Below are 17035 nucleotides of genomic sequence, written 5' to 3'. Positions count from 1 at the left end.
CTCCCCTCTCACTCCGAGGAGGGATCACGCCAGGTCATGGCTGGGGCTCCTTGGCAAAATTTGGATGGTGCCCCTAAATCTGTGCACAAATCATCATGATCCAAAAGGGGTGAGTTGCAGGGGAAGGGGCTTCAAAAATGACAATGCCAGTTGTGCTAGGCAGGTTAGTGTGTTATGCTGTAATTAGCCACAAGCTGTAAAGGCCTCACTCCTGCCTCTGGAAAGAGCTGATGGGTCCAGCTTAATAGTTAAGACGGACAAGCCCTCACCCCTCCTTGACTCCACTGTTTTTTGGAACAGAAGATCTGATCTATACTAACCATATTATCTGTTGTCACCTTCACGGCTGGAAGGAACCCCCTTGCGAAAGTGATCACTAGCCAACTGCTTGTTCTAGGCTCGGAGGAGAAGCTTGAGGCAGTTCGAACTTCATTAGGGCAGTATGATCTCTCAGCAAAGCCCAAGTTTCGTAACCCAACTGAAAACAATTGGGTGACTGCTGGAGCGGGTGCCTGCCACCTCTTTGAATCTCAGCAGCATATTTGCATGTTGCCACTATTTGCAGTCAAAGCTAAAGGCCATCCAAAGGGGCGTTTGCTGAGTTTCACACATCCTTTTGCAAAGGAGATGTGCACTGGTTTTAAACAATCATATTCTCCTGTCGCCAGCTAGCTTGTCTCAGTTCCTAAGCCACAGTCAGTCAACATCCAGCATGCTCTGTGCCTCTGAGCAGCAGCGAAGGTGCAGTAAGGTACTCTTCGGCAGTGTTTTGCAAGGGATGCCATCGTCATCCTGAAATCTCACTGTGCTGTGTGCTACTGTCATGGACAGCAGGGGTAGAACTCTGAGCCTCCAGCCCCAAAAAGACAAGAGCCTCTTAGTCTAAAGGAGAACCTCAGTTAGCAGTAGAAAGTGTATGAAACACAGTTGAGCTGTTCTGAATTCTGTCCAACAGAGGGCAGTGATATAGCTACCACTTTGCCAGTTTCATTCCAGTATTTAGAGGCAGGATCCACGTCAGGCATCCTTTGGGATTTTTGACTGCCTGCATCAGGCGGATGTGGTTATTTATATAGCACTGTGGATGTACATGGCTCTTCTGAGCGAAGAAGAGACGCACTTACAGCCTTTATTATGCCTGTTTGCAGTGGCTACCCGCCTTCTAAGCAGAAATCCCAGCAGCTCAGATCAGCCCTCCGTACTGTGCCTTTTAAAACTGGATCACTTCTACAGGGGATATAGTTCACCACTGAGTTTGCCTGCCCATTACACTTCATTGGACACCTGACACCAGCATCCCATGTTTTATTTATCTCCCGAGGCGCTGGCTCCGAAGACTAAATCAGCTTTTCCTTTGCCCTCTGCTGCTCACCTGAGCTCCTTCCCCTTTCAAGCGCAGCATGCAGTTTGTGGGTAGCTAAAAATCCATGTAAGGAAAAACGATTCTTTTCCCGCCTACCATCCGAGTAACCCACCCAGCGTAAGGCCAGAGCAATGCACAGTGCATCAGCCATAACCACCTCAAGCCTCTTGCTCCTGGCACCCGGTAGAACGTGCTAGAGCTTAGCTAGCTAAATGAAAAACAGACAAAAAAGGTAGCAGGGAGTGAAAACCAAAGGTGTGCAATACTCAAAGCTTTTTCAAAGGAGGCTATTCCTCACTCTTTACCTTCCACACCATAGCAGCATTTTCGAGAGGAGAGCTGTGTGTTGGTTTTTACGTTCATCAAGTATTCTTTCCTGGAGCTACATTATTTTTAGATTAGTCTATGTAAAAAGGGAGCTGTTCCATTCAGATGACTTCATTGTCATCTGATACTGTACAACAAAACTAAGGCATTTGTGTCACATTCCTGTAGCCAGCTCAGAAAAGCTGAGCACTGAATTTGGCTTTGAGTCAACTAACTACAGCACTTTTATGCTCTGGCGTTGAAACTCATTTGAATGCTTCTCTGTCACCAAACAGAGTCATGAAACGATCATTTCCTCTTGCCAGAGGAATGCTGTAACCCTACCATAGAAAAAATGATACATGACACTTTAAAAAACCTACAAGGGAAAAAGGTTGGTCTTGTGCTTAAGGCACTAGATTGGGATTCCGGAGATCTGGGTTCTATTTTCAGCTCCATCTACTAGAATTCACTGTGTGACGTACAGAATGTAACAGAGAGACATTTGTTTTCTATGTTGTATCCCTTGGCCTATACGGTGTTGCCAGTGCTCATGATATTTGATGGGTTTCTTAAAGCCTTTGTTCCTGGATTCATGTCATTAGGTGAGAATCTCAGCTTTCCCTTTTAAAAAAAAAAAGGCAAGTTTTTAGCCTTCAGAAATGCGGAGAAAAGGCTGAAAATATGATCCAGATGCACCCGAAAGGCTCAAAACCCAGAAAACCAAGTGAACCCAACGTTTATTCTGATGATTTGGGGGGCCTGACTCATGATTTCGAATACTTGAGGCTGTTAATCCAGCGTTTATTTAGGATGTAAGCTCTTTTGACGTGGAACAATCTACTATCCTATGTACATTCAACACCTACCCTAATAATAGCAATTCCTTGTTCTTCTCCCAGTTCACGTTTGGATTCACTATACCAACAGCAGCAGCTGTGGCAGTGCCGCAGCTGTGAGCCCAAAGGGAGAATTCCACAAACGGGAAAGTTTCCCCTGAATGTAAGGGCCCAAGACCCTTCTTTTCCCCTTCCTTATAATGTCGAATCTGATGGGGCTAGTGCAGCGATTTTATTTCTTTGAGAAAGCTAGCTGACATACATGCTATTGCTGGATGGACACAGCAGAAATGGCCAGACAGTTATGTAACATGCCATGGCTGCATACATAAACCCCGCATCCAGGGCATTCCAACTCAAAACCATCAGCACCAAAAACTCAAGTCCTTACTGGTTGAGCTAAAGGAATAATTTAGTTAGCTGGGTGCGCGTAGCAAGCTTTATCCTAACAGGAACAAACCACTAGACGGAGACAGTAGCACACATTACATCAGCGTATTACAGATACATGCCAAAGAGGATACTGACCCTGTCACACTAGGTTATTGATAGGGCCCTACCAAATTCACAGCCATGAAAAACGTGTCACGGACCAAGAAATCTGCTCTTCCCCCCATGAGATTTGTGAGCTTTTACCCTGTACTGTACTGATTCCATAGGGGAGACCAGCGGTTCTCAAATTGGGGGTCCTGACCCAAAAGGGAGTTTTGGGGGGGGTCACAAGGTTATTTTAGGGGAGAGTCAACAGCCACCGCGCTCTGGCTGCCCAGCTCTGAAGGCAGCGCCCCGCCAGCAGTACCACAGAGGTACGGGTGGCAACAGGGCCGCCCAGAGGATTCCGGGGGCCCGGGGTCTTCGGCGGCGGGGGGCCCTTCCGTTCCGGGACCCGCCGCCAAAGTGCCCCGAAGACCCGCGGCGGGAGCCCCCCGCCGCCGAATTACCGCCGAAGCGGGACCGCCGCCGAAGCGCAGCCCGGTCTTCGGCGGTAATTCGGTGGCGGGGGGGGGGTCCCTGCCGCGGGCCTTCCGGGCACTTAGGCGGCGGGTCCCGGAACAGAAGGGGCCCCCCGCCGCCGAATACCGGGCTGCGCTTCGGCGGCGGCGGGTCCCGGTCCCGCCCCCGGCCCCGACGGTCCCGCTCCTCCCCCCCCGCCCCCGCCCCGGTCCCGGTCCCGGCCTCTTACCGAGCACGTCTCCGGCGGGGCCTGAGCTCCGTCCCGCTCAGAGCCCCGTGGTGAGGGGGCGGGGCTGTGAGCTCCACGCTGAGCGGAGGCAGCTGCCCCGCCCCCTCCCCACGGCGCTCAGGCCCCGTTGGAGCTCCCAGCCCCGCCCCCTCACCACGCGGCTCTGAGCGGGGCGGGGCTCAGGCCCCGCCAGAGACGTGCTCGGTAAGAGGCTGGGGCTGGGGCCGGGGCCGGGGCGGGACCGTCTCTGAGCGGGGCGGGGCTCAGGGGCCCCGCTGGAGACGCTGAGGCTCCAGGAGAGGGGCGGAGGCGGGAGCCTCCGCTCTTCTCTTGGGGGCCCCTGCGGAGCCCGGGGCAAATTGCCCCCTTTGCCCCCCCCTCTGGGCGGCCCTGGGTGGCAATACCATACCATGCCACCCCTATTTCTGCGCTGCTGCCTTCAGAGCTGGGCGGCTGAATAGTGGTGGCTGCTGACTGAGGGCCCAGCTCTGTAGGCAGCAGCTCAGAAGTAAGGGTGACAATATCATACCAGGCTAGCCTTACTTCTGTGCTGCTGCTTAAGGCAGCTCTGCCTTCAGAGCTGGACAGCTAGAGAGCGGCAGCTGCAGGCCGGGAGCCCAGCTCTGAAGGCAGCATCACCTCCAGCAGCAGTAAGGGTAGCGGTACCGCAACCCCCCCTTTGCCACCCCAAAACCCCTTTTTGGGTCAGGACCCCTACAGTTACAACACTGAGAAATTTCAGATTAAAATAGCCGAAATCATGAAATTAACAATTTTTAAAATCCCAGGACCCTGAAATTGATCAAAATGGACTGTGAATGTGGTAGGGCCCTAGTTATTGATGATCTAACTTATCCGTAGTATAGTGCTGAACACAAAATGTTATAGCAAGCTTGTCTCTTTGATTCATAGATTTTAAGGCCAAATGGGACCACTAGATCTTCTAGTCTGACTTCCCGTATGGCTCAGGCCATTAAATTTCACCCAGTTACCCCTGTACTGAGCCCAATAACTTGGTTTGACTAAAGCATAATTTGTGTTTGGCTAAAGCAAATCAATTCTTTGGATGAGTAACTCCCAACATCAGGCTGAAGAGAACAGCTGCCAATTTCATTTCCAGACTTAGACTGTTGGAAGATGACCTGCAAATTATTAAAATAAACTGGGAATGTGCCTCTCTTTGCTTCTCTATAGTTTATTGTGAAGGGCTAACAGGTTGGTGAGGAGGAGGGGAGGGACAGGCTGTTGAAAAGGTTTTTTCTTGGTTCTGCCTGGTGTGTGTGTTTGTTTTTAATCTCTGAAATAGCAGGAATGCCCAACTCTGGTCTTTGCTGGAGGAAATGCTGGCAGTCCCAGAGGCTGTGCACTGCTAGCTCATAACCCTTAAGTGAAGGGGGAGGGGTTCTCACGCCCTAACAAAGGCTTCCTTTCTCCAGTATATTAGTCATTGACATTAAAGCGGCATTAAAAAAGAATCCTAAAAGAATCAGACTAAAAATCTCTTCCCCTTGTACTCATTCAGCTTTCAGTCTCTTGGCTCCGGTAATGGTACCAATTTAGTCGTTCTCCAGACCATCTTCCAACCTGACTTTCTACCATATGTGTGTGGGCCTCTTTCAGGCCTCTTAACTATGATAAAGGGAACAGAAGGGGAATCCTCGAACGTTTATTTTCTTTGTAGGTGACCTAGTTTAGATGGAGGGTGCATTTAAGAGGAAGGAGGTGCAAACCGTGTGTTTTTCACTGTTATTTGTCAAGGGGCCCAACTGTGCGCACAAGACAGAAAGGCAGTCCCTGCCCTGGAGAGCTTACACCACCAGGGGGCACTCCAGGGCATAGATAGGATTCTGCCTTTCTACATTGGAGGGCTGCTGTTATCTCTGTCCCACTTACAATGTTGCTTGTATTTTACAGGGTTAGTGACCAAGCGGAGAAAAGTTTTTCCTTATTAAAGCCTCCAGGCAAGACAATTTCCTTGGTAGATCACATTGGATCCCTTCCCATAATGGAAGCCTGAGAGCCAGGAACCTCCATGACCTCCAGAAACCACCACTCCTTACCACGAGTTCTGATGGCACCTCGAATGTTTACTGAAGGAGAACTTGGGGGCATCGCCCAAATCACCCCCTCTCTGTACCTGAGCAGGGGCAGCGTGGCCTCGAACCGACAACTTCTTCTGTCCCGGGGCATTACCTGCATAATCAATGCCACCATTGAGATCCCCAACTTTAACTGGCCCCAATTTGAGTATGTCAAAGTGCCTCTGGCTGACGTGCCCAATGCCCCCATCTCCCTATACTTTGACAGCGTGGCGGATAAAATACAAAGCGTCACGCGGAAGCACGGGGCCACCTTAGTCCATTGTGCAGCTGGTGTGAGCAGATCGGCCACCCTGTGCATCGCTTATCTGATGAAGTACCACAAAGTGTCTCTGTTTGAGGCTTACAACTGGGTCAAGTCAAGGCGCCCCGTCATACGCCCCAATGTGGGTTTCTGGAGGCAGCTGATAGACTACGAGCGGAAGTTGTTTGGGAAGACGACGGTTAAAATGGTACAGACGCCGTATGGTATACTCCCAGACGTTTATGAGAGAGAGGGGAGACAGCTCATGCCTTACTGGGGGATTTAATGTGACTGCATCAACAGGAAGAATAAGAGCACAAGAGACTTGCTGTTCTGCATCTACCAGAGTGGAGACATTCCCTTCTCTTTTGATGGCCAACTTTTAGTTCTTTACCATACAGCAGAACCTTGCTAATTGTCACGTCCCTAACCAGCAAGGCCAACACTTCCCAAAAAACATATACACACACACACACGGAATCCTCGCCCTATCCTCCCTTGATTGAACATTAGTCAGCTCTCTCTACTAAATTTAGTTCTTCCACAAAGCATCCCCTGCAGTCAGTTTACTAGTATACTACAAGTGAAGAACTAAAAGGCACTTGGCAGAATTAATGAACAAAGTACACTTTGTGATGAGGTAGCCTGGATATTTCTTTACTAGCTTATTTTCTTCCGCGCAAAACCCTGATGAGCGGCCCTAGCACAAAATGAATGAGCTCCACCTCTAAACTCCAACTCAGTGTGTTGGTTTTATTAAGAGACAGGGAGGGAGGAGTGTGGAAAAAAGTGTTGCTAATGCTGTCATTTTCTTTCAATACCATAGTGGCTCTCGGTATATAGTGTTAGAGATCGTTAGCCAGCTTTTTAAATCTTTATAAATAGTTAAGCCAGTCAAAGCCTGTCATAAATAAAATTTAAACAATTAAGACAAATGAATGCTGCCACGTGCGTTCCCCCACCCCCATTCCACACTAGGGTAGCAGCTCCTGCAAGCATTTATGCACCTGAATAATTTTATGTACATGAGTAAATGTTTGCATGATTGGGGAGCAAACAACAGAGCCCATTTCAAAGTGAAGACCAGGACAGAAGTGATGGGTTAATGTTTCCCACACTGGCCAGCCAAATTAAGCTTTGTCTACACGGCTACCCTCCCAAAGGGGTTGGAGCTGTATTTTTTAGTATTCAGTCAACTGGTAAATAGAAAGTAGGTAAATCTGCTTGATAACTTAGCTGTAAGTATAGTCATGATCTGCCTCAGATCTTTTCCGATTCACAGTGTTAGGGCCTCAAGGATTATGTTGCATTCCTGAATTTTTCTAAGCAAAATACGTTGATCTGTTAAACCTCCAGTACACAAAGGTGTCTTTATTGAGAAGTCTTTGCTTTGTTTTGCTTCTGATGAGGGGGAAAAAAAAATGGTTCTAGCCTGAAAAGTGGTAGAAGATACTAGGTGATATGACAGCTGAGTCGTGAGTATTATCCACATCCTTGCATATCACTATTTAACAAACATAGCTGGAACATCGAAAGAACAAAGCAAGTAACTTACTCAACAAGACTGTTTGCATCTTTCCTTGTTTCTCTAAAGGAGGAAGATGCAGATTTCTGGATACACAGAGATAGATATCTGATTTAAATGAGAGGTTATACTTGTAAAAAATAATCTTAATAAAGATTAAAACTAGAACCCAGGAGTTCCTGTTCATAATCAGGCTCTTACCATCTCTGAAATTCCAGCAACAACAGTGGTTAAGCTTCAATAGTAATGTTAATACAAATCACAAATACAAATGCATTTTTATTAAATCTTGTAATCAGTTACCAGTAACTTGACTAAATTGGGTACACTAAATCTAGACCTCTAAGACACACTAACATAGACCTCTCACTACAGAAAAGCCAGGCACTCAATTGGGATCATTACTGTATTTTTATCCTCTAGAGTTGTATTTGAATTTCTGAAATGCTGATATTCTGGTTTAAGAAAAGTATTGGAAATAACTGATGTGTCTGTCATAATGGTTTGTTGCACCAGACAGTGTAGACTCTACAACTTAGTGGGCAGGATTCTGGTCTTCCAGGGTAAATCAGAACTACTGACAATAATGAAGTTGTCCCTTGTGAAAAAACAATGTTTAAATGGGATCAGAATCAAGTCTCTGTAGCCTGAGCTGCACATGCATCAGTGGGAAAACAAAATTTAAATGGATTCATGACAGAGGGTTGGCCTGAATCCAAGAGATACACTTTGATTAACTCAGTACTGGAAAGAAGTTTTCAAATGAACTGTGAAGATCTGAATTTCACCACAGTGGGCAAGTACCACGTTCCTACTGGGAAAAGAAAATGTGACATTAGCTTCTAGGGTCAGATTCAGTGCCCAATGAAGTCAATGGAATGACTCCCATTGAAGTCAGCGGCCAGTGAATTCGGCTCCAAGGCCACTTACTGCATTTGGTGGGATAATGGTGCAAGGAGATATAAAAAGGGAGAACTCTGCTTACCTCTTGAGGCACAGAAAGGAGAAGCATCCACAGAAACCACATCAGCTGTGGGCTCAACACATATGTACCCAAGGTTTTGGGCGTAATGAGACCACTGTTAAAACGAAGTTGTTATAAAATACCTTAACGCTTTCAAGAGCACATATTTAAATGGTTATTTTTCCTTACATGTGTACACCCAATTCCACTGCAAACCCTTCTTTACATTTCTCTCTATTAACTGCTGAGTGCAGGAGGGAAGTTTCTTTCCCCTTTTTAGAATCATAGACATGGAGGGCTGCTAAGGACCACAAGAGGTCATCTGGTTCACCCCCTGTGCTGAGGTAGGACCAAGTACACCTACACCATCCCTGAGAGGTATTTGTCTAACCCGTTCTTAAAAACCTCCAATGACCGGGATTTTACAACATCCTTTGGAAGCCTGCTACAGAGCTTAAATACTCCTACAGTTCCTAATATCTAACCTAAATTCCCACTTGCTGCGGGTAAAGCCAATTTCTTCTTGTCCTACTTTCAGTGGACGTGGAGAAGAATTGATCACTGTCCTCTTTAAAACAGCCCTTAACATATTTGAAGACTCGTCAGGTCTCCCCACCCCAACCGTTTCTTTTATCAAGACATAAACACGCCCAGTTTTTTTTACCCTTTCCTGATAGGACAGGTTTTATCAACTTTTTACAATTTTTTGTTGCTCTCCTCTGGCCTCACTCCAGTTTGTCCACATCTTTCTTAAATCGAGGTGCCTTGCAGATGAGTTAACTAAAGCACAGGGCACAAAATCCTTGCCCTACAGCCAGGGTTGAGAGTTCAGTCCTTGAGGCGGCCATTTGGGGATTGGTCCTGCTTTGAGCAGGGGATTGGACTAGATGATCTCCTGAGGTCCCTTCCAACCCTAATAATCTATGATTCTATGAAGTCAGTGGGAGTTTTGCTATCAACTTCAATGAAGTCAGGATTTCACCCAGAGAGATGCTAAGTGATTTGGCCAAGGACGCACAAAATGACTGTGGCAGATCGAGGACCAGAACCCAAATCCTCCAGCTCCCTGTCCTGTGCTTCTACCACAAGATTAACACAAAAACCCTTCCCAACACAAGAAAGTACTAATTAGACCAGGGACCAAGAATCCTCAAAACAGCCATCTATAAACTACAAGCACAGTTAAAGGTAGAGCTGTAGATTTCCTAACTCCAGTATTGCCACCAGTTGATGAATCTGAAATATCTTGAAACATCTCTCTGGTGGATTTGTTGAAAAGCTTGTTCTTCCGTACAGAGAACTCTATTGCTAACAGGAAGGTCTCATCTCTATATCGTTAAATAGCTCTCTACGCCCACTGCAGCCCATTTTCAAGAGCTCACACTTTCCAGGTTGCTAGGTGAGGCATCTCAAACATTTGTTAACCATGGAGTACAGTGTGCAAATACAGGACTGCTTTATTATGAGGCTGGTCTCGTTCCTACCCAGAGACTTGATATTAATTTTCCAATAATTCAGCGTAGAAGAGAGTCAAAGCCAAAACATTATGCAGTTCAAGCAATTCTGGTTTTTCTCCCCATCAAGTTATTTTTGCCGCATAATCAGCAGGCCTGCACCAGTTGTTATGCTAGAAGGCACAGCATAAACTTATTCATGTTAAAATTCATTGAGTTGTTCCTAATTTTGTACTATCAAATCAATGTCAAGGCTTATAGACTAAGCAGCCTTGAGATCTTATGACAGCACAATCATTTTTCTTCCAGGCTGCATTTTTATCATAGGACCTATGGGTACAAGTGACTTATCGGTAACCGTGCTTTGGGTATTGTGGATATAGCTTAGAACTAATGGCATCTTTGACCACTAGACAAAAAAGAATATTCACTCCAGTCTAGTGTAGGTCTGTGGGGTGCAGTTATCCACTGACCTGGGAAAGCACTTATAAGGTTTAACTATATATGTGCTTTGCCGAGTCAGAGCCAGACACGGGTACTTATTAATGCTACCACCAAACTCAACGTGTCAGCTATCAAAGTGTTTGTTTCACCTGTATTTAAACAAGAACTACAGACAACTTGGTGCAAAACGTAGTATCTGCACAACACTTAAAATAAAGATCAATGAAGTTCCCAAGTATGTTTTGCTGGCGGGAAGCTTCTCAAATCCCCCATCATAGCAGGAAAGATTCCATCTCATTGCTATGTTTGAGTGGAAAACTCCCATCAGAACCCACCTAAACACATAACCAGACTCTCTCTCAGAGTATGAAAGGTGAGATGTCAATGTGAATCAGTAACACACCGCAACACTCTACTGGCTGCATCCTGCAACAAGTCACCGTACAGATTTGTCATAAATAAAGAGTTCTTTATTGAGATCAACATTTCATTGAGATTCAACAAAGTATTTATAAACCGTTGCAAGAATATGTGAAGTAAATCATATATTAAAAGGTAAAATAATAAAAATTATTCTTACCAGGTTTAAAATACCAGCAACTACTCCAGCACATCACAAATTAAAACAAGAGGATCCACTGCTATACTAATCACAAAGCCATCTACACAAGAGAAATGTATATTCACCCAAATGCAGGAAGAAACAACTATTACATTTATATTTTAACATTGAGAATCAGAATTAAATAAAGGCCCAGAGAGCAAAAGATATTTAAGAAAAAAGTAGTTGTACAATAGCAGCTTTTATTGAAAAGGCATCCTTTTTGTTCCAGGCCTCATTAATTTAACATGTAACTAATTAGGAAAGAGTATATTACTTGGGTTTTCACAAGCTTCCTTTTCTAAGGCTGTACTTCATCGTAATTTCACATTTTACATGGTTTTCCAAGAAAGTGCTACTCAATTTAGTTCAAAATAAACTTAAGTAAAAACAAACTGCTGCTGGGGCTGAAAATTCACTGGAATGTTCAAGTGCAGAATGTAATAATTCACATGTAACAAATTAAAAAAACTTTATAACAAAGAGAGGTCGGAAAGATTGCTGGGGTAATTAAAAAGTCACATGACAACCAATTTATCAAGAGATCTTGATACAGGCATTAGGGACAAATCAAACTATAAGTACTGGAAGGAAAGATTACTTTAGTATATTTCAACTGAGAAGTTTAGACAAACTGCACCATTAGGAACCTATGGAGTATGAGACAGCAAAAAAAAATTAAATTAACCAAGAAAATAACCTGTTAAAAATCAAGATACAAACAAAAAACACAAATAAAAATAATTTTCCTTAGGCAATCCCAAGGCAAATCCAGAGAATATGTACATTAAAAATATTCATCTTCACAAATTTTGATAATGAAACAGACGACATCCAAAGAGAAATTCATTTACCGTTCTAAAACACCATAGGCCAAGACAAAAAGTCTCAGTGTGTGTGTTAACCTACGCTCAATTAAAGCGAGGGAAAGTGGTCCGACACAATCCAGTGTAGAAAATACTGTAACCTTGGATACAGTTTCCAAGGACACTGGGCCCTTGGCTAACAGTATAATAGCTCAGAAGCTGAATGCAACACTGAGTCATTTTAATGACTAGGATATGTAAGTGGAATGATCCTTCTTGTGCAATGCCCTTATCAGTGGTATCTAAATGTAAAACATTCACGTCATGAGAACCCTTTGAAGGTGTTTAGAAAAATGCCTTGTGCTTGACATGATCACTGTAACACTGCCTGCCGCGTTCCCATTCTGTATAGAGCAGGGGACTAGTACTGCCATACTCCAATAAGCTCTACTGTAATTATACTCATAAATGCCGTTTCCCCCTATTTATGTGCCAAAGACATGCTGGATACTTCTAACAGAGAACATGTTTGCTTAACAAGCGGGTACATTAAAAAAGAACATAATTAGAAGCGACTTTTGCCACAGTGCAATGACCAGTATTGTATTTGGAATACAAGTTTGCTGTAGAGTTTCCACACTGTAGCTACTTTAGCTTGGGCCATGCTCTTAAAACTGAAAAAAGAAGAGCCGCGGAGGAAGCCCACGCTAATAAAAAGCTTCCCTTGTCCCAGTACAGCATTTATAAAAGCTATTACCTTGATTCAGCAGAGTACTTAAGCATGCAAACAGTGCCACTGCTTTCAGCGGTACAAATCGTGTGTTTACTGTTAGACGTTTGCTTAAGTCCTTCGCTAATCGGGGCCTAAGGGTCTGATCCTGCTAACTTATTACTGTAAGTCCTATACTAGTCAGTGGGACTACTTGCAATAGTAAGCACCAGGCATGATGAGAAGTGTACAGCAGCACATGGCATGGCAAAAAGCGTATTGTCAAGGTTAAGCATGAAATATTTGACGAGGGAGACAATTATCTTGTCACAATGAGCTGTTCTGAGGTCTATTGCACTTATAAAACACAACTAGTAAGTAAAATAGTGGCCAGCCAATCAGAAATCAGCTTGCTTCGATAAACTTTGCACAGCAGAAGGTGGGTGCTGATTGTTATTGAAAAGCTGCCACTTGATTAGCTTGGATCTGATACCAGGAGGCACAGTATGTTACTTATTAGATCAATAAGCAGGTTTCTGAGACTAGGAAGATCTATTTTAAATTTAATTCATGTAAATAAGGGTCATTCACCTAGCATTCTTATTAGCCAAGATCTCTTTCATTTGGTGTATATTAATCTGTGAATAGAACTAACCTTTTATACAAACCATCATTTTTATCCCCTATGCAATTTTGTTCACAGAAAATCAAAACCACAGGTCAATATTAGCTATTTACTTAGAACAGAGACAAGGCTTGCTTTGACAGCTGTTGACATCTTGGAAAGAAGGAAGCTTCTCTCAAGGTCTGTTTGAGAAACTACAATAAATCAATGAACGATGAAATCATCAGTTATACTGAGGAAACAAACAGCAACTCTTGCTTACCTCACAGAGTCAAAACTAAGAGGCCATATAGTGGTAAGGCCCTTTTGAAACAAAAGCACATTTCCATTGGATTAAAAATTCTGTAAAGCAATGAGTAATTCAGAAGTTCAAGCACTGTTATGTTCTTTCTGAACTGGGAAGTTGTCTTCACAGTAAACTTATTTTATTTTTGTATTCTGCACTGTCATCTGGATGTTGTATCTAAAGAAAGAATCTTATACATCTAGATTTTTGAGTAACATCATCTGATAGCCTGATACATTAATCACTTACTGTCCAGACAGCAGCACTGGCCAAAAGCACCCATGTATTTCGCATTTGTGCAGTCTGTTGGAAAATCTCGAATTCCAGCGTGAAAAAGCTAATATCTGTCTGAACTATGAACTCAAAGGCAACCAGTGCCATCAGTTCTGGGAGTCTGGGAAAAGAGCGAGCCTTGATGGACAACATTAAATTGCATGAGATACGCATAGGAGTCCCATCAAGAAACTCATTTTTACACACCACAAATGTGTAGTGAAATATACAGGAGTGGGCATTTGATATTAGTGATATTAGTATGATTTTAAACACGATGTGCAGCAACTTAGTTATATGATTACAAAATAAAGCGCAGAGGGCTAAATGCATAATACATCATTTTGAAAGTATATCCCCTTAAGTCTGCAGTTGAAGGACAAGTCCAGTAGAGGGGAAAAAAGGTCTGTCTAGTATTTACATCCAAGTAGAGACTGCAAGTTTTAAAATCCAGCTGCCTGTACTGAAGCCTAAAGATACAGGGGCGGCTCTAGGGATTTTGCCGCCCCAAGCACGGCAGGCAGGCTGCCTCTGGCGGTTTGCCTGCAGAGGGTCCGCTGGTCCCGGCGGCGCCGGCAGAGCGCCCCCCGCGGCTTGCCGCCCCAAGCACGCGCTTGGCGTGTTAGGGCCTGGAGCCGCCCCTGAAAGATATGGTACGAAAAATTTAGATACAATGATTTTTATCCCAGTTTCTTCTCCCAATACTAACCCACTAAATGTATGAATAAAATGTATTCTGTAATACAGAACAATAATTCTATAAATAAACAATGGCTCATTGCAACCTAACAATCCATTTCCTTCTAGGTCAATAACTTACTTCTCCTTGAACATTACTGTCACTTCTTGTGCATTGTAATACTGTAGGAGCAAATATCTAAGAAAACACCACTCTGGGTTCATATATTAAAATTAGAGGAAAGAATAGTTAGCAAATACACATTTCACACATTTGGTTAAGGGGCCGTTTCAGATTAAACACACACAGCCTAGTATTTCATCTCTTTCTTGAAACGGTAAGACCTATTCCACCTCATGCATCAATTTAACTTGATTACCACAGTGAGTTGCTACATCTCAAAAAGTGCTAACCAATTTCAGCTTGAGAGAGAGATTGAAATGCCACAGTGCAACATTCTCTGATTATTTCTGAAAACCTCAATGATGGCTTGAACCTTCCAGTGAAATTCTTCATGGGGAACTCGTATGAGAGAGTGGTTTTGACCCATTGCAGTACAGAAGAAATGCAGAAATGAACATTTCACTACTCTAACTGCTGCCCAAAAAAGCCTTCAGTGTTTATTCCCCTACATCACCACCATCAAGACCATGTCTTGTCATTGACTGATGTGATCCCTCCTTCAGCGTAAGTCCTTTCAAAGCAGGTCTGGCAAAATGAGGCCTGGAGGTTTCGGCTCCACACAGTTGATCCAGAAGTTTGCACAGCTTGCATGGTACTGGTGCCCTCCATAAGCCAGTTTGAAATGATCCGTTTCTGAATTAAACGCCTAGAATAACAAAAATTGAAACAAGTGTGACAGTCCCATCTGCTCAGTGATGTCAGAGCTAAAGAGGAGATCAGACATCTGCGGATGTGTTTACACTAAGAAGGCACAGTACCATCAGACCTCACCCCGTCACTCTATAGACACCATCCTCAACTGCAGAACTGGACCAAATGGCAAGCAAAATTTCATTTTATTCTGCAAGAATTTCTGAAGACAGACCGCATCCCCAGCTGCAATGGCTAAAGCTGTAAGCTTCAGTCACGACACCAGGTTTTAGTAGTGGACATGTACTGAATGGTTTGATTAGTATTACATTTGACCTCAAACCTGGGAGCTAATCCAACTTGCTGCATGCATCTTTCACTAATTATCTTCTAAATGTGGGAAACGGTACATTGTACTGTACCTCAGAGATAACTTCTTAGCACAGCCCATAACTAAGCATTTCAAATTATTTCATTCACTGGGCCAAATTGCTCCGTGATTTAAGGGGTTGCAATTCCTCTGATCGCAAAGTTGCGCCTGCTTACTGCAGGTCCAGGTACAGTTTGGTCCAGTGTCTTCTGTTAGGAGCAACTACTTTATAAGAAAAACTTTTTCAATAAAGAGTGAAAAATCTATAAAGAAGATGAAGAATATCAGATGGGGTTTGATGTAGTTGTTGCTAGTAGGAGATAGTGCTTAGATGTCTGAGTAAACAACAACAAAAAAAGCAGTTATAGGGCTTATTTTACATAAGCTCTTTTGGGGAAAAGATTACATTTTTTTTCCCATTCAACAACAGAACAGCTAGCAGCTTTTCATTGTAATTCCCTAGTGCAAGGCTCTCTTGAAGAGCTCAGAGTTACCTTCTGGAATACTGCTGAAAAAATATTTGTTTGACCAAAAAAAACCAAACCAAAAACATTTTTACTCTGGATTTCTAAACCCACGATAGCCTTTGTGTTACCCCAAAGCAATAGCTGGAGCATCACTTTGTAAGACAACAAAAGGTCAAAGATTATCTCACACGAAAGCTACAGTTCTCCTTCCACAACAAGAAACCAGGAAGCTGTAGCTGTTCAGAAACTCATCACAGTGAATTATCTACCATACCACAAAAGTTGTACAAAAAACAGGAAGTTATTCACAATATACTGGCATGCAGACAAGACAAGGGGGAGGATTCGAGCATGTGTTAGTTGATCAAATTGGATGTTACAGTCACAGAAATGACTATAAGAAAAGGATTCATGATTGGTACAATTGAGAATGACAGCGGAAGGCTGGTCACAAGTCTTGCCTTCCATGCTCATAATTAAGAGGATGAATCTATAAAAAGAGTATCATTTTACTCATTCGTACTTTTCTAGGATGCTCTTCCACAGGTTTCTCTTCTTTCTGAAATAATGTTGAAACCAAAAGATCAACAAAACTCCCGATGTATATGAATTGGTCGGCTATTAATCACTGTCTCTCTATTCTGGGGTCCCTCCTCCCCACATTGAAGGCAATGACCCCCTCCTGGCTTCACAGGCACAGGTACATTTTATAAGGAAAATTCATTACAAGCTTTTTTTTAAAATAATCTCAGCTTCCAAGTCTGTTCCCCATGCTGCCCTTTATAAATGGATTTAACGCCTCAGCCTTTATACACAGCTGCCACCAGTTACATCTCTCCCATGCCTGTTGGGCACTGGTGATGGTAGTGGGGTTAATCTTCCAGATGATGTGGTAGTAACAACGTTTGAGCCCTGCCTACAGTACAGATTCCACCTTTCCTACCATTGGTGGTAAATTACAGCCAGGACGTTTGTTAGCATAGAC

The 17035-nt window shown here is 43.8% G+C and overlaps 2 protein-coding genes across 7 annotated transcripts in view; one reads left to right on the top strand and one right to left on the bottom strand.

Moving 5' to 3' along the window:
• Positions 1–8056, top strand: part of DUSP14 (dual specificity phosphatase 14) — a 35745-nt gene extending 27689 nt beyond the window's left edge. For all 3 annotated transcript variants that reach the window (XM_044993781.1, XM_044993780.1, XM_044993782.1), the window contains exon 2: positions 5606–8056. In XM_044993781.1, the coding sequence (XP_044849716.1) occupies positions 5724–6320 (597 nt within the window). In that variant the 5' untranslated portion in view covers positions 5606–5723 and the 3' untranslated portion in view covers positions 6321–8056. The remainder of the gene's footprint in view (positions 1–5605) is intronic.
• A 2817-nt stretch (positions 8057–10873) lies between these two features.
• SYNRG (synergin gamma) overlaps positions 10874–17035 on the bottom strand; it is a 63662-nt gene continuing 57500 nt past the window's right edge. For 3 of the 4 annotated variants that reach the window (XM_044993760.1, XM_044993762.1, XM_044993763.1), the window contains 2 exons: positions 16574–16609; positions 10874–15229 (listed from right to left, as the gene is read on the bottom strand). In XM_044993760.1, coding sequence (XP_044849695.1) covers positions 15098–15229; positions 16574–16609 — 168 coding nt within the window. In that variant the 3' untranslated portion in view covers positions 10874–15097. The remainder of the gene's footprint in view (positions 15230–16573; positions 16610–17035) is intronic. The other variant, XM_044993764.1, reaches the window with a different exon arrangement.

This window comes from Mauremys mutica, chromosome 19, assembly GCF_020497125.1.
Source record: "Mauremys mutica isolate MM-2020 ecotype Southern chromosome 19, ASM2049712v1, whole genome shotgun sequence".
Lineage (NCBI taxonomy): Eukaryota > Metazoa > Chordata > Testudines > Geoemydidae > Mauremys > Mauremys mutica.
The sequence above is the reverse complement of the archived record's forward strand: the minus strand, read 5'-3'. Positions and strand labels throughout refer to the sequence as shown.